At 53.8% G+C, this 21660-nt stretch overlaps 1 protein-coding gene across 3 annotated transcripts in view; it reads right to left on the reverse strand.

Annotated features, from left to right (window-relative positions):
- Positions 1–978: 978 nt before the first annotated feature.
- Cep72 (centrosomal protein 72) overlaps positions 979–21660 on the reverse strand; it is a 29566-nt gene continuing 8884 nt past the window's right edge. For 2 of the 3 annotated variants that reach the window (XM_078018648.1, XM_078018642.1), the window contains exons 4-12: positions 20328–20436; positions 14102–14280; positions 12525–12734; positions 11275–11579; positions 7825–7963; positions 6685–6881; positions 5343–5469; positions 2892–3003; positions 979–1687 (exon numbers count right to left, since the gene is read on the reverse strand). In XM_078018648.1, coding sequence (XP_077874774.1) covers positions 1522–1687; positions 2892–3003; positions 5343–5469; positions 6685–6881; positions 7825–7963; positions 11275–11579; positions 12525–12734; positions 14102–14280; positions 20328–20436 — 1544 coding nt within the window. In that variant the 3' untranslated portion in view covers positions 979–1521. The remainder of the gene's footprint in view (positions 1688–2891; positions 3004–5342; positions 5470–6684; positions 6882–7824; positions 7964–11274; positions 11580–12524; positions 12735–14101; positions 14281–20327; positions 20437–21660) is intronic. The other variant, XM_078018646.1, reaches the window with a different exon arrangement.

The raw sequence follows: 21660 nt of genomic DNA on the forward strand, positions 1-21660 counted from the left end.
AAGCACATCTGGACCCTGATATACTGAAAAGTTTTCAGATTTTGGAGCACTCTGGATTTTCCAATCAGAGAAGCTCAGCCTATGACTAAGTCTTGCAAATAAACAGGAAACAGACTATCCAACAGAAAACAAGGAAAGGACTTGAACAGTCACTGCAGAAAAAGAAATCCAGATGACCCGTATACCCCGGGAAGTGCACTGCACGCCTTCTAGAGATGGTCTTACGGGCTGCTGGTGGTTCACTTCGTGAACAGTTTGCATTACCTGGTGAGCTGTCCTGGGCATGGTCAAGGAGTTAAGGGAACAGGAACACAGTGGGAAACAAAACCTTAAGGACAAATCGCATCTAAAAGCTAAAATACACACAATCGTGATGATAAAAACTAACTGCCCAGGCCTAAGCTGGATCAAGCATGAAGAAGAAGAGCTCAGCACCTGCAGCCGACCAGCAGAACAGCCCTAAGGGAAGCATGAGGCAGAGGATGGAAGGCAAAGGTGCTCGAGGACGTGGCAGCGTCATGGTCTAACGTGAGCATGTAGAGACCAGGGCAGGGCAGGAAAGGTGAAGTTCCCCAAGAACCCCCAACACGAGGAACAGGCTGGCATGGTGGTCCTTCTCTACAGGCTTAAAATGGACTAGTGCTAACATCTTCTGAGACTTCCAGGACCCCACCCCATGCAAAAACTAGTCTGGCATGACATTTTCCAGCAAGTCCAGACACTGATGCTGACGGACCCAGCCATGACAGGTGTCAGGAAGGGCACCTGAGGCTCACCCCCACCTCTGCCCACTCACACCACGCCACACCAGCCAACCCAGAGCACCTTCGTCTGCCTGCTCTTTCTTGCTAAAGCAAACATAGTTTTTAAAAAGTCACTTTGTTTTACCAAAGCAAGGATTACATATGAAGAAGCCTCCAAACTAAAAACCTATTTTTATGTCCTGATATAATTTTCAGAAATACACTGCAAGCAAAATTCAGGTCTTGAGTAGATGATTTTACTATGACATGTTAGTATCATAAAACAAATTTTTAAGTATTTCTCACATCTTACAAGTATTACTCTTATTAAGTCTTGGAATTTATTATTTCCCACTCCCTCTCCATGGTATATAGTCTGTTTTCACCAAAGAATTCCATGAGAAACTAATTTGTAATTTATAAAGAGCCACTTAAAACTTAACTTTTCAGAACAATATTGAGTTCAATGAGGAAGGCTTGTCACAAAAAAGGCTACCATTTTAATTATTATACACAGATATCTCATGTTAGGAAGAAAACCTGCACTTACTCCATCTTAGGATATTTGATGCAAACACGGTTTTTATCTCCTAGCATGCAAAGGCCTAGGATTCACCCTATCATTTTAGGACATTTTAGAAAGCTGAACTATAAACCCTGAATACCTTTCAAAACTCATCAGGTAATTACAAACAGAAGAGACAGATCTCACCAGCAGATGAAGGTAGAGAAAGACAAGGTGCAAACCATAAGGCTGTGACAGACAGTGAAAGAAGCATCAGCAGGACTGGCGGCCACCAAGACTGGCGCTGCGGGGCGGGAACAGGGCGGCGGTCTTCTTGAGCTCCTGGAAGCTCCAGTGCATCTGTTCCACCTCAGCCCTGTGCTGTGCCCGCACCCGGCCCAACTCCTGCAGCAGGTGCTCGTTGGTGCTGACCAGGGAGCTGCAGGACAACAGGGGGAGGCCTGCTAAGCTCCTCAAACGCAGGGCCTCTGCCACCCTCCCAGCAGCACTGTCCTTCAGCCACTGCCTGGCCCACAGCCCATCCCTTGGCCTTTTCTGAGTCAGGTTCTCTCTCTTCCCAACAATACCCAGGTCCACCACCTGATCATGGCCTGGTCATCTCCCACTTCCTACTGGCCACTGTCCATCTGTTCTACCCTTTCTGATCAGAATGAGCTGTGCCCACTTCACCCCTGGCTCAGCCAACGGGCAGATGAATGGCTCCTTCGACATGTGCCATGTGTGGGTCTTTGACAAGATTAGGAAGCCCTTTATGGCCAGCAGAATAACGCCTAACTCTACCAAGGACCCAGACTGCCACTCCTCCAACCCCCAGTCAGCGTGTTGATTCTGACAGGCGACGGGGTGATGGAAACCCGTGACCACACTTCCCGGAGAGGGCTCAGGAAGTGCTGCACACTTCACCGCTCTTCACCTCCAAGCTGCTGTGGTGACGTCTGCCATTCACCACAAGGAGGGTACCCCACTGACCAATCCGCTGAGTAGGTCCTGGACAGCCAGCATGAGCCCGAGGCAAAGCCCATCCCTCTGCATTTAGATGCTCTGCACCTGCCCTGCCCACAACTGAGCTATGGACCCTGAGCTATGGACCTCGAGACATGGACCCCCCTCAGCTCCCCCCAGGGCTCCTGGGCGGGCACCAGGTTCCCCCCTCAGCTCTCCCCAGGGCTCTTGGGCAGGCACCTGGGCTCCCCCTTCAGCTCCCCCCAGGACTCCTGGGCGGGCACCTGGGTTCCCCCCTCAGTTCCCCCCAGGACTCCTGGGCAGGCACCTGGGCTCCCCCCTCAGCTCCCCCCAGGGCTCCTGGGCGGGCACCTGGGCTCCCCCCTCAGCTCCCCCCAGGACTCCTGGGCGGGCACCTGGGCTCCCCCCTCAGCTCCCCCCAGGACTCCTGGGCGGGCACCTGGGCTCCCCCCTCAGCTCCCCCCAGGACTCCTGGGCGGGCACCTGGGTTCCCCCCTCAGTTCCCCCCAGGACTCCTGGGCAGGCACCTGGGCTCCCCCCTCAGCTCCCCCCAGGACTCCTGGGCGGGCACCTGGGCTCCCCCCTCAGCTCCCCCCAGGGCTCCTGAGCGGGCCCCTGGGCTCCCCCCTCAGCTCCCCCCAGGGCTCCTGGGCAGGCACCTGTGGCTCTCCTGCAGCATCTGGGTGAGCTCCTGGATCTTGTCATAGTGCTCCAAGTGCTGCTTCAGCTCCACCACCTCACCAGAAAGCCGCTTCATACTCGCCTGGAGTCCTGACCAGGAAGGGGCAGCGTATTTAGTGAGATGCACTCACACCCGGAACACCAGTGCACACTGGCTCTTGGCCTCCAGGCAGTGGGCAGACATTGAGGCTCTGCCTCTCCCTCCCCTCCGTGGGTTTGCAGCTGGGGGTCAGCCCTGCACACACCCCTGAAGAGCCACGTCCTCCCGTAGAGGACGTGCAGTGTCCCTTTTGCTGGATCAGCCTGCTGGTGGACGTCCCTCCCACAGGAAGGAAGCTGTGCCCTGAGGGGAGTCTGTGGCTGGAGAAGGGGCATTGGAAAGCTGGCGAGGACCACGGGCCACGGCTCTAATTCCACAGCCACCAGTGACAGAGATGAGTGCAGCTTCCTCCCACACAGCTCTGTCTCTGTTCCAACTCAGAGGGAAAGGAAGACAGGGTTTTTGACTCCCCAGGTCCAAACTCAGGGAACAGGCAGTGCACGCACTACCACTAAACACAACCCGAGACCCAGAGAGGGAGTCATGGCGGAGGTCGGCGAGGATGCGGCAGCACTTTCTTCTCTCCAGCAAGTCCAAGGCATCAGGCACATGCCCATAAGGTGCCAGATCTCATACGCCACCCAGAATCCGTGCACTCATATTTCTCTCAAGGGCCTGAGTACAGGACAGGGGTAGCATGGTTTCAGGATCCCCCAGACACCAAAGTCACTAGAGAAAACACCTGAACCCAGAACAAGAAATGAAGGTGTCTTTAAAATCTCAAATGCCAGAAATTGGGGCAAGCCCCATGTAGGAGCTGGGGGCTTGTCTTCAGGGAAGCAGAGGTCAGCAGTCGGGCATCTGACTGACTGAGGTGGGAGTGTCCGCAAGTGTCCCTGCTGTCCTGGGCCAATGAGGGAACCATGGCAGATGCAGGGGAGGCACCACCTTCCTAATGAGGGCGAGACCGGGGGTCCCAGGCAGCCTGGAGGGCTGATCAGCGTGGTCCCTTCTAGAAGAACTGGCTGCTCCAAGGCAAGTGTGAGCAGGAACACCAGAGAGAAGGCTGCGGAGAAAACAGGCCTGAAAATCCTCCAAGGAGGCTGCCATATATTTATCCACAAAGTCAGAAAAGCTGCCCTGGCCCTGCCTCTAGGGATCCAGGAGAACAAATTTCATGTGAAACCAACAACAGAAAAGCACTGCCGTCAAGTCCCATGGCCAGTGCAAGAGTGTCCCCACAGACACCAACAGTCAGACCAAGGGCAGGTCAAACCACCAGGCACCATTTCAAGACCAGCACAAAAGGAGAAATGTAAGAAATCACAGACAACCCAAGTCAGAGCCAGGAAAGGTCAGGAAATTCAGAACAGAATCGGCAAGAGCAGAGTCACACGGAAATGAAGGCCAAACCCAAAAGAACCAAGTGCAAGCCAACCAGGCCAACGCTTAGAAACAGAAGTAAAAAGAGGAAAAATTTGCACCTGCAAAAGGAAAAAGAAAGAAAGGACTCTGATCATTCAAGGTAAAACCCCAACCCAAGTAAAGGAACAAAAGGTCTGAGCGGACACCTCGCCCAAAAAGTTAAGCCGAGGGACATCCTCTGCGCTGCCTCGGGCTGCACAGGTCACAGCTGAGGGCTGGGTAGGAAGGTGCCAGCCAGGAATGGCCACCTCCTACCTCCAAGGAGGGCTTCTCCTGAGAAGAGGAAAGTCCATGGAATGCAAACCCCCGACAGGTTACCATAGAAACAGACACCGCCACCAACACTTCTTCCTACAACCCAGATGTCTGAACTTGAAATAGCTGATGTACTTTTCCTAAAGGGCAACACAGAATCACAGAAAGAGAAGAGAGGGAAGGGAAAGTTACCTGGACCTGGAGAAAACACTGACCTGCTCTGAAGGCAGCCATGAACCAGAGCCCAAGACACCCCAGGGGAGGGCCGACAAGTTCCTCATCAGAGAAGGTTGTAGAGTAAGTCGAGAAAACCGTGAGCAGCTTTCTGCTCTGGCTTTCTTATTGCCTGTGACATCGCTCGGCCTCGCGGTCGGGCATAGATTTGTTTGCATCCTGTGTTTGGATTTAGGGAGTCAAACGCCCTATCAGATGCCCACCACGAACCTCTGCTTCCCCCACAGTCAAGCCCCCAGGTGCTGAGTGGGGCTTGCCCCCCACTGCCGCTTGCCCTCCACTGCCACCATGCGCTCCAAGGAGCACAGTCAAGGCCACCCACACCATGGCCACTGGGGCAGGGGCTCCCACTCCAGTCAGAGAGAGCACGTTCTGCTTCCAAATTCTGGCAGAAATGACTCAGAATGAAGTCTACTCAGGCACATTTAGAGAATCAAATCAAAAAGTAGTGTCAGCAAAAGACCTGCAAACTCACCAGAGATCTGCAAATTCAGTGCAGCTGAAGCATCTGCACTCTTTACTTCTTTTTTCATGCTGGATAAGAGAGATTTCAAGCTACTATTCTCCTCCAAAGACTTGTCCAAATGTTGTCTCAAGGTGTCCTAAGGGAACAGAAGAGACACATAGCGCCCAGGGTGTCTTCTCACCTGGGGGCCCTGCAAGAACAGCAATCTGCACAGCAACACCAGGGGCTGCCTGTGTGGTTTTGCTGTTTTCTTTTTCTCTCAAGGGGCTGGGGCTGTAGCTCAGTGGCAGAGAGCTTACCTTGCATGTGTGAGGCACTGGGTTCAATCTTTTTTTCTCGAAAAGAGAAGCTTTGTGTGGGATTTCTCATGTAAGCTCTCATAAAATAGACATTATTTGCCAAGTAGTTCCACATCTTTGTCCCAGCAGTTCTGTGGTTTCCACCATTTTACAAAGGGGCGACTGAGGCAGTGGACAGGTCAGGCAACTGCTGCCATGGCCCCATGGCCCCCAGGCAAGCACACCGTAGGTTTGTCTCCCCCTGTGGGCCCTGGGCCCACATGAGCAGGGGACTTCCCTAAGCACTGCCCATGTCGTAAGGACTCCAAAAGCCTGAAGGGGCCTCTGGAGGACACCTGTGAGGGAGCCTGGGAGAGGAGCTGACTCACCAGGCCTTCAGATGATGGGCAGCTGAGCCAGCTTGGCTCACCTGCAGAGGCTGCATGCTAAACCCAGGGGCTCACCAGGGGTGATGCACGCCATAGAGCTCACTCAGAGGGTCAGTGGTTGCCCTGTGGCCTGGCTGGAAGCTCTGCAGCCTGCACCCTCCACCTTGAGACAGGCAAACACCCCTGTACTCTCAAACACAGCGGGACCCACACAGGGTGAGCTCAGCCCTGTCTGTGTGTCGCTCAAGGGCCAAGCTTGTGGCTCTAGCTGCTCTTAGGCGCCACCTGGTGGTGAAGGGTTCCTGACACTCACCCTGGGCCATCTACTTCCTGGCTGAGGTGGCAGGACAGGCCACAGAATCACCCAGTAACTGGTATCTCAGTCATCAGGGACAGAAGACTCTGCTTGGAGCCTGGATTTGACCCCTCGTCCCCATATCCCACCAGACCCTCTAAGAAGAGACAGCAGCTGGTAGGCAGAACAGGGACAGCCAGAGAGCCTGCCATTGCCAATTCACCGTTTCCATGGGGTCTGGGCCCCTGAGAGAGAAGCAATCACTGGGAAAGGAAGGACTTTGTGGCCCTGGAGGAGCAGGACGGGAGACAAGAACTGCAGCTGGGGCTGTGAACAAGCTCCATCTCCCTGTCCCAGGAACAAAGGAAACGGCACAGGGCCCCACTCACCATCTCTCTGCGTGTGTTGCTGAGCTCCGACGTCACCTCGTTCAGCGTTGTGGTGTACTGCTGCTGGTGCTCAGCCAGGCGGTTTTGCAGGGATTTATTTTCAAGGGCCAGGTAGCTAATTTCTTCATTCCCAAGTTCTGAACTGTCCTGAGCTGCTGCAAACTCTTGAACAGATGACAAAATGTGCCTTGCCTGAGCTGGAGTGAAAAGGGAATTCTATTACAGAGTTCACAGCTACAGCGTGGAGCACCAACAGAACATGCCCAGCACGTGACCCTGTGCCTAGAGAATGGTGAGGCACAGAGGGACGGCAGGCTTCAGGGCCACTTTGCTTGGATTCTCTACATGCAGCCATGTTGATTCTCAACAGCTTGTATTCTAGAAAAAAGGTGACTCGCCAGCAGAGGCTGCATATCCTGGCAGCCACATCTGGAGCAGCGTGGTGAGTGCCGGGGAAGCTCATCCTGCAAAGAGCCTGGCAGCTCTCTTCACAGGGGCAGCAGCCTGGGTACCATGGACCCACCCCACTGCCACAAGGAAGAGGTGTGGAGGCATGGGCTCAGGGCACCCTGACACAGGAGGAGCTAAAGGCCATGACAGGACACTGAGAAGAGGGGTCAGAGCCTGCAGTGGAGGCAGCTCAGAGCGCCCAGGGTCTGCCAGCTAGCAAGCCTCGCTAACAGGACACTAACAGGACGCCCATGCTGTAAGAGAGAAGGCAGCTGTCTGGGCTGCAGGCACCACGCTGTATCGTGGGAGCCCCTGAACGCTCCTGCACTGACTGGTCACCAGTTCACAGACACAAACAGACCCAAACCCTCTCTAGTAGGGGCCTCCTGCTGGGCCCCAGGTCATTTCTGCCAGATGCTCTGCAAATCTGGCCTGTGCCCACGCAAGCACACAAAGAGGATCTGGAGAAGGCAGAAGCCCTTCTCTCAGCCTCCAAACCCCTGCTTGAAGACAGGGAAATCGGAGCACAGCCACAGCAAGGGACCGCCTTCCACTCACAGGAGGATGCCCACTGTCTGGTACTGGGGCCACCTGGGGACTCTCCAGAGCTCCATAGGGTGTGGATGCGGAGGACCCAAGTGGCGGGTGAGCTGCTGCCTGGACTGAAGGCCAGCACCCACCTAGACTCACCGAGGAAGCCCTGGTTGCTGTGCAGGGACTTGCAGCCACTCCAGTGCCTGTCCACCAGGTCCAGGAGCGCTTCCAGGAGCGCCCACTCCAGCACAGCCCTTTTCCCAGGGGGAGCTACTGAGTGTGGTCTGGGAGACGGCTGTGAAGGAAACAAGATCATGAAACTGGCTGTTCAGCCATGGCCGGCAGGTCACGGCAAGAACCAGGTCTCAGGAGAGAAGATGGCGGGTTACAGCAAGGTGGCACTACCCAGCAGCTCCTCGGCACCAGACTTAAAAAGCAGGAAGACATCTCCTCAGTGCTGAAGTGGGTGATGAAGGGAGCCCACTGAAACAGTACTGGACAGTAAGAGAAACCAGACACAGAAAGTCTGAAACTTCAAACACACTTAGAGATGCGCCAGCTCGGCTGGCAGCAGTGGCCGCTGAGAGGATGGGGGAACACAAGCAGAGAGAGAGGAAACCTTGGCAGATAAAACACTGACCTGTGGAGCCCTGTGGGCTAGCAGGAGGCTGACCTTAACAGACCCAGAGTCAGTGCGGGGTGGGATGTGCTTAAGGGACAACCAACCCAAATCCCTGGCCACGGGCAGATGGCTGCGTGGGAGGTGGTCACCAGCATGGGGTCACACAGTGAGAAGAGACAGAGGAAGCTGCCAGAGGACCCAGCAGCTGCCTACTATGACCCCCAGAGTGTGTCTGAACCAAAGTGGCTGGAATGGAGGCCAGGAAAACGGTGGCTGGAGCATGCAGGCCGGATGAAAGGAGAGGCCTCCCTTTGTCAAGTTGAGTACCACACCCGGGGCACTCAGGGCCATGCCTTTGATCCACATGACAGCAGTGAGTGAGACCCACGGGGTTAGGACCCACGTCCTAAAAGTGGACTGATTTAACCTGAGGCTCCAGAGATCCGGCCTCCGGCAGAGACAGAGGCTGGGGATCACACCTCAGACACCCACCGACAGAGTTCCAAGCTCAAGACTAAACCCCAACTCTGGGAGCTTCCAATGTAGAACTCTGTTTTTTCTCCATTGCTATGGTTTGGATGCGAGGGTCCCCCAACAGCTCACATGTGAGGCAATGCAGGACGGCTCAGAGGAGAAGTGACCGGGTTAGGGAGCCTTAGCGCAGTCAGTGACGTGATCCCCTGATGGGATTAACTGGTGGCAGCTGGAGGCAGGTGGGGTGTAGCGGGAGGAGGAGGGCCCCTGGGGCGAGGCTTTGGTGGGGTATATATTTGCCTCTGGTGAGTGCAGTCTCTCTTGCAGCCTCTTAATGGTTAAGTGAGCCGCTTCCCTCTGCCACACTCTTCTGCCATAAGGTCGGCCTCACCTTGAGCCCTGAGGAATGCAGTCTGTGTGTGTGGACTGAGACCTCTGAATCCGTGAGCCCCCAGATAAATTTCTCCTCCTCTAAAATTGTTCTGATCATCAGGTCCTTTAGTCATAGCAAGGAAAAAGCTGACTAAAACAGACATTTTCTCCCCATTTTTTTACTTTAAAAATTTTTAACTTTACATATTAACTTTAAAATTTTTCCAAATATCACTGCATCATATTTTGTTACTTTTTACTCTTTTCCATTCCACACACAGTATGTGTGTGTATTCTCACTGCACGGATGTGTATACAAGTGCGTGTGCCTGCACACACACACCCACACACTCACACAAGCACACTTTTGCTTTCGTCCCATACCCTCATACACCTGACGCTGGCCTGTCTGCACCTTGGTTTGTGCCTCGAATAGCTGCTTCTTCACTCCCTTCCCCACTCAGAGCCAGTTCCATGTTTCATCTTCTTGTGACATTAGGGCTCTTCCTGGCTCCCTCTTCTTCTAACAGGGGCAGGAAGGTGACCGGGCCACTTCACAGAACAGAGACCCCGCTGCCAAGCAATACCCACATCTCAGCCAAGCGGCAGTAGTAACCCTCACGGCACACGCGCTTCAACACCCAGGCCTGAGACCACCAGGACCAGGCAGGAACGACACTGCTCACATATCAGAAACAGAAGTGCCACAGCAAACAGAGTCTGCCTGCAAAAGTCACGGTATAAAAAGAGGAAAGGGGGGCTGGGGTAGAGCGCTCATCCAGCAGCGTGGGGCGCTGGGTTCCATCCTCAGCTCCACATGAAATAAAATAAAGGTTCTGTGTCCAACTACAACTAAAAACCAAAATATTTAAAAAATAAAAAAGAGGAAGGAGTCCATCTGAATGGGTGTGCAAGTCCAAGGCCTCCAAAAACATGAGGAAGCAGGCAAACAATCCTCCCAGAACTCATGATTCCCAACAAAGATCCCACAGATATGAAAGAGGATGGAATTCATAGAAAAATTATAAAAAATGATTATCAAAACATTCAGTGAACTAAAAGGACATCTGAAGAACAGATCAGAACAGACCCCCGAGATTAAGAAATGCAGTGACGAGGGACACTGTCCCAGGAAAGCTGCAGGAGTCGAGCAGAGACAGGAAGGCCACTTGGGCTGCACCCACATGGCCTCAGGGCAGAGCCACACAGCCCTGGAGAGAACCAGATGATGGACGCGGAGTTTCGGTCTGGCTTTGGTCCCATCCCTTCTTCCTATGCCCCTATTTTTCTGAGTGCAAGTCTTTACTCTGTCCCATTTCATATTGGATACTTGTAAATGGCTTTTAATTTTGCAGGAGCTCACAAGGCAATATTGCCTTGAGCCTCAGAGTAGACCTTGGACTTGAACTTTGAGCCATCTCGGAACTGTTGAGACTATGGGGACCCATGGGAATGGACTAAGTGTATTGTGCATTGTCAGATGAGTTTGAGCATTTGGGGGCCAGGGGAGGAATGTTATGGTTTGAATGTGAGATGTCCCCCAGAAGATCATGTGTAAGACAATGCAAGGAGGTTTGGAGGAGAAATGATTGGGTTATGAAATGTCACCCAATCAGTTAATTAATCACCCATGGGATTCAATGGATGGCATCTGAAGGCAGGCGGGTGTGGCTGGAGAAGGTGGGGCATTGGGGCGTGGCTTTGGGTAAATATTTTGTACCTGGAGAGTAGAAACCCTCTGCTTCCTGATCATCATGTGAGCTGCCACACTCTTCTGCCATGACGTTCTGCCTCACCTCAAGTCCTGAGGAACTCAGCTGGCTGGCTGTGGACTAAGACCTCTGAAACCATGACCCCTCAAATAGGCTTCTCCTCCTCTACAGTGGTTCTGGTTGGATCTTTTAGTTGCAGCACCCAAAAGGCTGACCAAAACACCTCTAATATGTGGCTGCGTTTCCACCCGACCACACTGGGCACCGTGGGAACAGTGCAGAGCATGGGAACCAGTGCCAAGGAAAAGAAGGCCTAAGGCTGCCTTCCCTGGGAGTCAGGGCCCTGCGCGCACGCCAGACCCCGACCACCAGGGCCCCCCGACCACCAGGCACAGCGTGGCTGCACACCCTCGTGCCCCAGCTCACCACTCCAGCGTCGCCTGTGCCGCGAGGTGCCTGCTCTTCTGCCTCCGAGGCCTCAGAATGGGGAAAGGCACTCTGGCTCCTGCCCTCAGAGCTGTCCTGTCCGCTGGGACCCTCCTCCAGGCTGCAGGGCCCACTGGCCCTCTCCAGGTAGCTCAGACACTCCCAGTCGGAAGGCGCTTGGAACCTCCCGCCAGGCACCCTCCTCTTCCTGAACTTGTCAGCAACAGGCAAAGAATCTAATGTTTTCTGTGAGGACAGAGCCGACTTCTGAGAAGAGGAGACAGAGCCCTCGATATCTGTGGAGGCTGCAACAGAGAGGGAGAGCTCACTGCACCAGATTCTCGGGGGCCTAGTGGCCAATATCTTGATTTCTAGAAGGTGTGTGTGTGTGCACATAGATGTGCACACACACACACAAGCACACACACAGGAGTCGGGGGAGCTGGGGGGGCACAGTGGAGCAAACGTGGTCAGACAGGACCTCGGGCACCTGGGCCAGCAGAAGGAAACCTCAGCATGCTGGGCATTTCCACGAGTGCTCAGCTGCAGGGATTCCATGCACACTTCCGGGGGCTCCAGCAGACAGGTGGCACGTATGCCTTCTCCAAGAGAGGCATTCAACAGCTGACGGAAAGGTGGGGACTGTGCACTCTGCTGACCAAGGTGCCATGAGGGTGCAGGACACAGGGCACCTCACGCAGGGAAGGGCCATGAGAGCAGGAGGCGTGGGCAGAAGCACGACCCTGCCCTCAACCATGGCCCTAGAACTGGAACCACAGCCATGCCCCGCAGCAGCAAACAGTCCATCTGGCCAGGTCACTGCTGACCGCCCTGGCTCTGGAGGCCCCCTGAACTCAGCCTGAATGAGCCTCCAGAGTGCCAAATGCATTCATGCCAGAGGTTTTCAGGCACTTATGCCACACAGATGCACGTGACACTCTCAGTCAAATGTGCTCAACTTTAATATTAAAACCATAGCTGCTGTCTACCTATCCTACACATTTAGAAGAAATGTGGGCACGTGGGAGAAGCAAGGAGGGAATGAGTGTGTTTGTGCGTGAGCGAAGAAGTACCTAAGTGTGTGCACACCAGAATCCTGAATAAGCAAGGATTATAAATTGCAATGTACTCAATTCTTTCCTAAAGTATTTCAGAAGGCTCCGCAGGTAAGCAAACACATAAAGGTCACAGGAGAAGCTTCATGGCAGCAGCAGACACCGAGGAAATGGTAAAAACAGGCGTGGGGTTACCTGGGTGCGGGGTGAAGTGGGCGTGCAGCCCGTGTGTGTGGCAGGCCTCGGGGTCTCCGTGCGATGGGGGGAACTCCCCACAGTGCTGGTCCTGAGGAGGCTGCTCTGGACAGCAGCCTCTGGAGCTGCCTTTCTTTTTCTCGTGGCCCCTTCTTGCAGAGTCCCCACACTGGTGCTGGATGGACGGAGGGTTCAACAGACATCTGGATTCTATTTTATTAAGAACACTTTAAAAGCTTAATTTCATTCAAAATTACATTTTAAGTCTATGACAGTGTCTGGCATCTGTTAAGCATGCTTCCCTTAAATTGATTAAGTAACAAAAAGATGCCTCAGTACAAGGGTACTGAGTGGACTCCACACAGCTCTCCAGGGAGGCGAGGGCAGACCCCAGGACCATAGGGGGCAGCAGTCATGGACCCATGACCAGAAGGTCGAGTGACAAGTGGCACAGGCAGCTGACTTCACAGGCGCGCCACGGCAGCTCAACAGGAGTCTTGGCATCAGAACCACTGGAGGTACCAGGGTGGCAGGGGAGTCGACCCACCCACACCCACAGAAACCAGAGCCAACGAGGGCCCACTCTCCTGTACCTGCCCCGCAGGAGATCTGTGAGGAACAGAAGCTCCAGCATGGGGTGGACAAGAGAGCGTGAGCCACGGAAGGAAAAAGATGACCAAGACAACCCGTCTTCCCTGGAGTTGGAACAGCTGCTCTTCAAAGTGCCGCCAGGAAAGTGAAGAGGTGGGGCCAGGAGGGGAGAAGGAAGGGCCTGGGCTCTCACCCCGACCAGGAGGAACAGGCCCTGACACAGGGTGGGCAGAGCTGGCTAGTGTCCCAGAAGAGACACAAAGGCCAGCGTTTCAATCGGGTCTGCTTCAGAAAAACGAAACAAAAACTAGGATGAAGTGCTACCCTCCACAGGAGCGGCCCAGCCGAGGTGGCGGCATGAGGTGGCACTTGGGGCCGCTCCTCGGGCAGCAGGCACACTCGCATTTCAACCCAGGCTGATGGACTCCCCGCGCTGTTTGCCTGAACCTCTCAGAAGCCTCAGCTCATAAACAAGCCCTAGTGGGCGGCAGAGTCCTCAGGCAAAGCGTGTGAGGTTGTGCCCTGAGCACAATGTTCTGCTGTCCCTGACAGAGCCTCAACGTGGCAGCCTGTGCTCGGGGCCTCTCTAAGCTCAGTGACCACAGCAGCTGTGGACATCAGCTCCACTAGCCACAAGGCACCTGCCTTTCTTATCTACCTTAGGTGCTACTTTCTCGGGTGAGGAAAAGTGCAGCTAGACCACCTGCAGCAGGACGGTGCTGGGACACCAGTGCTCCCTTTCAGAGCTCTGCGGTCTCACTGCTGGCTCTCAGAGTGCACAAAGACGTGCTGAAGATCCTGTCTTAGAGGTCAGTGTTGTGCTGCTGTTTTTTGGTGCTGGGAATGGAACCCAGGGCCTGTGCATGCGAGGCAAGTGCTCAGCACCGAGCAGCCCAGCCCTGGTATTCTCACAGAAGCATGATTGTGTAGGCCGAAGCCCGTGACTGTGGGTCTGCCGGGCCTTCACTGCAGACTAGACAGCCTACCTTGGGTGTGGTGGTGGTCAGCCTCGCGTTCCTTCTGGCTGGTGCTCAAGCTCCCAGGGGGGTTGCTTAGGTCCCACTCGCACTCAGCAATGAGGGTCAGGACCGCCTCGTCATCTGCATCCATGACCAAGCACTTCCTGGCTGAGGGGTCAGTGCACCTGGCCCTGGAGTGGTGTGCTCTGCAAGGGAGAGCAGACTGGTCAGCATCGTCAGCCTATGGCCAGCGCAGGCCTGTCTGCACTGCTCCTGGAGCAGTGTGCCTCAGCAGCAAGTGACTGGAGGAGGAGCTCAGCCCAGAGGACCACAGTGAGGTCCTGAACCATCTACCCAAAGGCAAACCCTCTCAAAGAGGTCCTCCACCCCACGCGGTGGTTTAAGGAACACTCTTCATTCTTTCCTCAATTTCTACAATTTTTGCAGCTTCTGTAACAACTAAGTGTTGCAGTGTTTAAACAAGTCAATCTATAAGAATTGCAAAGTATTTATATTTGTAGATTAGAATACACTATTCCCAACCATGGTGAATAAGTGCTTCCTTTATCTTCGGTGTATGTCACGACAAAAGAGAAAAGAATCTGAAACACTTCCTATAAATCAGAACATAACAGATGTGTCTAATGATGTCAGCAAGGCGAGGCAGAGAAAGAATTTCACATTCTGTCCCTTCATAAAAGAAAAAAAGGGAAAATTGGGAACCCTGGAAATGAGGCAAGACTGCAGCAGCCCATGCAGCAGCTGTTGCAGGAAGATGTTGATCTCCAGCAAGAACGGCCAGGGACCTGCCCAGCCCCACCCCTGCACAACTCTCGGCGGCAGCAGCAGCAGCAGCAGTGGAACAACCAAGGTGCCTTCGAGGTGCCCTAGGGAGCAGGGTGGAGTTGCTGTTCCGACCTGCCCCAAGGATCAGCTCCAAGGCCTGTCCCACCCCCCCCCAACTCACAGCCAGGCCCGACCTGCTTGGGGTGAGGACATTGAGCACTCAGGCTGAGGTCCTGGCTGCTGCCAACCAAAGCCTCAGAGGGCAGCTGTAGTAGACAAGAGCACAGAGCCTGGGGAAAACGGCTGGGAATCAGATGTCCACAGGGTTTGGAAAGAGGCAACCATGGTCATGTGTCACTTAACAAGGAGGACACAGGCGGCAAAGTCACCATATGCCATCATTTCACAGATGCCGAATGTCAAGTGCTCTCATACGACCTGGGACTGCTTGACACTGCTCAGTGGTGGGGACTGCTCGGCTAACTTAGGGTCACAGGACCACTGCCATGCCCGCCGTCCTGGGCAGCCAAGCCATCCTCTGTGTGCACGTCTGACCTTCTGGGCTCTCTCACCCCAAGAAGGCCCTACGCCTGCGTGCACCCGCTGGGCTTGCAGCTCCGCTAAGCAGGAAGCAAGGTTCACCTAGCGGTGCACACTGCCAAGCGGAGGGACAGAGCGTGCCCAGAACACAGCCAGGCAAAGACTAGCTCACTCTCTGGTTCGGGACAGGAAGGGAATCCCTGCCCAATCACTAGCTCATCGATAAGCTAACAGAACAGAGACCTCAAGGGCCATGTACATCAAAGAAAACTGTTCAGAAAAGTCACCAAACAATGACCACTACAACCAGCAAGCACATCAAATCCAGGGGAGCAAAGAGAATCTGATTTCCAGAGTTGTCATGTTACAATGCTCAAAATGTACAGATATAAACAAAAATTAGAAGGGATTCAAAGAAATGAAAAGGTGGAGGCCAAACACAGAAAGCCGAAACCACACCTGAGGAAGTCCAGACCTTAGCCTCTGCAATCCACATAAATCAGTGATTTTCCATTCACTCAGCAAGCAAGAGCAAGCCTTCACATGGGAGAAGGGAATACGAGAACTAGTCTCATGAACCGTGGAAGATGAAGGAGACAGAGCCTAAGCGGGCAAGCTGGCATGGGGGCCAGATGTGGCCTGAGGGAGCTCACTGAAGCGCAGAGTGGGGGACCTACAGCAGGCATGTGTGCATTGGAGGATGGGGCAGCTGACTGTCCAGCCTCCGGAGCAGAAAGAGAGCAGCAACAGGTCTCAAGGCTATGGAACACCAAGCAGAGCTGCATCACAGGATGGGCCTGAGGCGGGAGTCCCAGGAGCATCTGCAGGAATAGGGCTGAGACGGCCACACACGGGAGCTCCCAGTTTGTTCTACCTCCCGCTTCCTGCACACCAGTGTCTTGTACGTGCCAGTGAGCAGAATGAAGGCTGGGCCTTGGTCGCCCCAGGAGGGCCTGTCCTGGGGACCCAAGCAAGCCCAGAGGGCGGGCTGAGAACCAGGCACTGGACTGCAGGGAGGGAGGGGCCAGTGGTTCAGTTGACCATCAGTGATCCATAACATGACACTCAGTCTGTGACATTAAGACCAAAAGGGGCTCGGCGGGGTGCCAGACAGCCCTAAACGTGGGGCACCCGGGAGTGGTGCCCAAGGAAGCCCCACACCCCTCACCCCTTCCCCACTCCTCGTCCTACACGTCTCTTCAGCTGTGCCCTTTGTGGCAGGATGTGAAACAAACCAGAAAGCCCGAGTGCTGTCCCACAAGACTGAGGAGAAGAGCAGAGCCAAAGGCTGACACCTGCTCTAAAGCCAAACAACCAGGGCAGCAAGGCACTGGGAAACAAGAGGCCAGGGACCGTGAGCAGAGCGGAGAGCCCGGACACACCCACACGTGCAGCGGACTCACCTCTGAAAAGACACCGCGGAGACTCCATGCAGAAGGAGGGGAACAAACCGTGCTGGACACCCAAACACCCTATCATAACCCAGACACAGACTTACACCTTTCACAAAACTTCACTCAGAACAGACCATGGACCTAATTACAAAATGAAAGCTTTAAATAGCTCCCAGAGGTGGCATGGGAGTCAAATGCAGGGACGGGCTTTCCTGTGACTTTTTAAATGCAACAATGAAAGTGCGTCTACGAAAGCTGATTCGCTGGGTTTTGTTAACATTAAGAACTTTTGCTCCATGAAGACACTGTTAAAGAGAGGGAAACAACAACCATAGGTGGGAGAAGATGTTCTGTGGGCCAGGGAGATAGCTCAGTGGTAGACTGCAGAAACAGAAAAGAAAATACCATAAAACAGGGATCCAGCAAAGCACTACCTCCCCAAATACGCAGGAGCTCCTGGGACTCAGCAGTGAGAAAAGGAGCAACCCAGTCACAAACGGGAAAGACCTGAGCGGATCTCCCACCAAAGGAGACACCCCTGTGCTGGGGATGTGGATCAAGCGGTAACGCACTCCCCTGGCATGCGTGGGGCGCTGGGTTCCATCCTCAGCACCACATAAAAATAAAATAAAGATGTTGTGTCCACCGAAAACTGAAAAATAAATATTAAAAAATTTTCTCTCTCTCTCTCTCTCAAAGAAGAAGAAGAAGAAGAAAGAAGGAAGAAGGAAAAAGGAAGAAGACACCCCAGTGGCAAGTAAGCCCAGGAGAAGAAGCTACCGTCCAGAAGCTCCCTACCATTACCATCAGGAACCCCCTAATCATGAACCTCCTAAGACACACTCCACCCACCGGAATGGCCAAAGTCCCCCACCTAACACCACCACGGCAGTTACGGGGATGTGGAGCAACAGGAACACTCGTCACTGCTGGGGAAGACGTGGGGTACCTGCCTCAGAACCCCCGTACCACTGCCACACGACTCACCACCCAGCTCCGAGTGTGCCTCCAAAGGAACTCAAAACTCACATCCATGTGGAAACGTGCTCACTTAGAGTAGCTTCACTCACACCTGCCAGGTATTAGGAGCAGTCAAGTCATCCCTAAGCAGGGGAACAGATAAACCATGGTACATCCACACAGTGACTTATTCAATAATACTAATAAAGGAACTATCATGACACAAAAAGACAGAGAAACCTTAAATACATATTAAATAAAACCTTAAATACATATTGTCATCTAAAAAGGCTAAATATCATATAATTCTACACTAACTCATTTTCTGTCACTATACCGAAACATCTAAGGCTGGGTGCTTCATAAAGAAGAGGTTTTTCAGTTCAAAATTTTAGAACATGATGGTCCATACATGAAGCTGGCCCCTGGTGAGGTCCCCCTTGGCTGTGTCACATTGCAGCCGATGTGCACCATGGTGGGAGTGCCAGGGACAGGGAATGGTCACATGGCAAGACGAGAAGCCAGAGAGCAAGCCCGGGGTCAGGCTCACTAGAGCAGCTCATTCCATAAGAACTAAGGGACCTAACAAAACTACCTTCAGCCCTTCTGAGGACAGCACCTGATGACCTAATGACTCCCACAGGCCCACCTGTTGAAAGTCTCACTGCCTCCCCACACACTGCCACAGCAGGGAGCAAGCTTTCAACACACAGAGGATCACAGGACACACGCAGACCACGCCCCAACCACTGCAGACTGCAACTAGGTGATGCGTTGGAGCAGAGAAAACCACAGACAGGGAAAAGAACAGAAGCTGGCCGGGCACACTGGCACACGTGTGCAATCCCAGCGGCTCAGGAGGCTGAGGCAGGAGGATTGGGAGTTCAAAGCCAGCCGGAGCAACTTAGTGAGGCACTGAGCAACTCAACAAGACCCTGTCTCTAATAAAATATTAAAAAGGGCTGGGGATGTGGCTCAGTAATTAAGTGCCCCGGGTTCAATTCCTGGTACCAAAAAACAAAGGATGTGAGAGAACAGAGAGGCCTGGGCAAGAAGGAGAAATGAATGGTAGAACACTGGAGGTGTTCAGGGCAGTAAAATTATTCTGTATGAGGACGAATACACAACAGTAGGCACTGGTCAAAATCTGCAGGACATACCACTCAAAGATAACACATCAATACTAACTCATCAATTATAACTAATGCAAGATGTACCGTGCAGGAGTATATGGGAACTCTCTGCACACTTCACTCATTTTTTCTAGAAACCTAAAGCTGCTCTAAATACAAGATTATTGCAAAAGACTGAGCATTTGCATGCCTCCCAGGTTCATATGTTGAAATCCTAACTCCAATGTGATGGTGTTGGGAGATGGGGCCTATAGGAGCTAATCAGGTCACAGGTGAGGTTCTCATGAATGGTACTAGTGCCTTCACAAAAGGAATCCCCAGCAAACTCCCTCCCACTGCCACCATGTGGAGACACTGTGAGAACTGGCCAGCAACCCAGGGGGTTGTGCCTGGAACTTGGCCTTACTTGCTCACAGTCCTCAGAGCTCCAGGTGAGATCTGCACAGGCCAAGTCTGCAGCTAGGGCCACAGTGGTTTTAATGGAAGACTCGTTCACTGACAGATTGCCTACAGCAGCTGGAGAAGCTGAGACAGGGATGACATGGTTCCAAGAAGATTTAGGCTTCTTGGAACTAAATCTTCTCTCACAGCTGTTCACAAAAAGAATAAATAAAGGCTGAACCCTGCATTAGATTGCTCATTAGGATGAGGTAAGGCATATAATGCAAGAAAAAGAAAAAAGAAAGTAAAAGTATCAGACAAAACAAAATGGAGCACAAGAAAGAAGACTAAGTCCAAGCTCTTCATCCAGCAATTTAAACAAGCTCACGGATCCTGCTCTTTAGAAGCAACCCATGCACAAAGCACGACAGTTCTCTAGGTCTCCAGATTCAGCACACACTGTCAGCCTGACTGACCACAAGGATACCGCCTAAGTGAAGGGCAGCAGGCAGCCAGAGCTGGAGGCAGCAGGGGGAAGCAGGGCACCAGAGGGTGCAGGACCCAGCGCTGACCATGGCAGAGCTGGGAGCACTGGCCCTAGAGGAGCACAGAGAGAACGCACTCTGTGGATCGCCTTGTGGGACTGGTGGAGGAGGGGATGAGGAGGACTCGAACCTCCTCCAGGCAGGCAGGGGTCCTGCAGACGCATTCCCATCCAGAAGCGGGAGTGGCGGCCTGAGAGGAGAACCTGAGAGCAGCCGCTGTGGGAGGGAGCAGCTGAGGCTGCTTTCTTCCCACCAGCCCTCTGCACTCCCTGACTGCACAGGCCACTCCATGAGCACTTTAAGTATGAAAATAACAGTAACCTTCAGGAAATGCAGACAGTGGGAGGGAGACGCTGTCCCACCACCTAATTTGGCCCCAGTTGGCGCTGGGCACCTCTTCCCTCCGTTCCTGTGCACCTGAGGGCAGCTGAAGTGCAGGTGATTGTGATGTGGCTGGACACCCAGCAACCAACCTGAGAGGTGGCCTCAGTGTCCCAACCATGTCTGCCCATACCTTCCGACCTTCAAGGCAGCTGGGAAGCTCTCCTTGGAGTCCAGTGAGTCCTCTGAGGCAAAATGCAGCAGGGAGGCCTTCCGCTCACTGTCTCTGACAGGACGGTCATCTAGGAGAAAGTTGCAGAGACTGCAGAAGACAGCAGAGTGGTGACGGCCAGGTCCGTGGAGGAGCAGAGGTGCCAGGCCCCATCCCAGAGCACACCTGCACAGGAGGGCCCCTGACCCCTCGCCACGCCTGGCTGCCCAGGGGTGCTGCTGCAGTGCCACGAGGCCAGCCTGCTCTGGCGGTTCACTGCTCAGACGCCACCATGGGGACAGCTGCTGCCATGGCAAAGGAGCACATGCACGAGGTGCACACGCGCCCATTCCTAAACGTGGACGCCAGGTGCTGGATGAGACTCTCATCACATGGCCCACTGAGGAGTCTCCCTGGAGGAGGACCCTGAACACACTGGGAGCACTTGACCTGTGAGTGTGCCCTTAGAGTATGCTCCCCAAGGCCCCCCAGGGATGAACCACAGTGACCGAGGAGGAGCTGAACGGCCTCACATGTGGCTGGGGCCTCAGAAGGGTTCTACCAAGAGTTCCTGGCACCTCTACGCAGACACCTGGGGATGAGACGGTCCCACTCATTGGAAATTGCCATATGTCTGTCTCAGAGTCAAGCTCTATGCTACCTCCCTAAGAGCATTCACTCTGTGGAACACCTTGAAAATTATAGAAACAGTAAGAAATAAGAAATAAGTAACTGTGCAGTGTACTTTTAAGCAGAAAACCAGTTGTGAAGGTCATGCACAAGAGCCGCGTCCGAGGCCTCTGCACGTGGGGCTCCTCTCACTCCCCAAGCCATGCTCAGGAGACAGGCGCCCACTCCTCCTGCTCTCCTAATCCCCTCCTCTGGTCCCCAGGTCTGTCTCCACCAAAGCCCAAACACTCATGGGGGTGTGGCTCCTCTTGAAATAATACCTCTTCTCACTGCACCTCTCCCCTCAGGATCAGTTCCAGATCCCCACTGCAAAAATGCACACCTGGCCCTCTCCATTACACAGCAAACTCAGGTGTCCAAAGCAGATGCGGCTCCCCACTCCCCAGACCACAGCCTCTGCTCACAGCAGCACACTCTGGACCCCACTGCTCCCTCCCCATACCCCCCATGGCCACCTCCCAGCTTCTCCTGCACACCCCCCCAGGTCTTTGCTACCCACTACAGCCAGGCCTCCGTTCTCTCCTCAGGCACCTGCTGGGCAAGGCCAGCCCTGGACGAGACTCAACTTCAAGGATGCTCCTGGATTATCTCTGGAAGTATCTTTCCTTCTCTACATAAACAGTGT

This window comes from Ictidomys tridecemlineatus, chromosome 1, assembly GCF_052094955.1.
Source record: "Ictidomys tridecemlineatus isolate mIctTri1 chromosome 1, mIctTri1.hap1, whole genome shotgun sequence".
NCBI classification, from domain to species: domain Eukaryota; kingdom Metazoa; phylum Chordata; class Mammalia; order Rodentia; family Sciuridae; genus Ictidomys; species Ictidomys tridecemlineatus.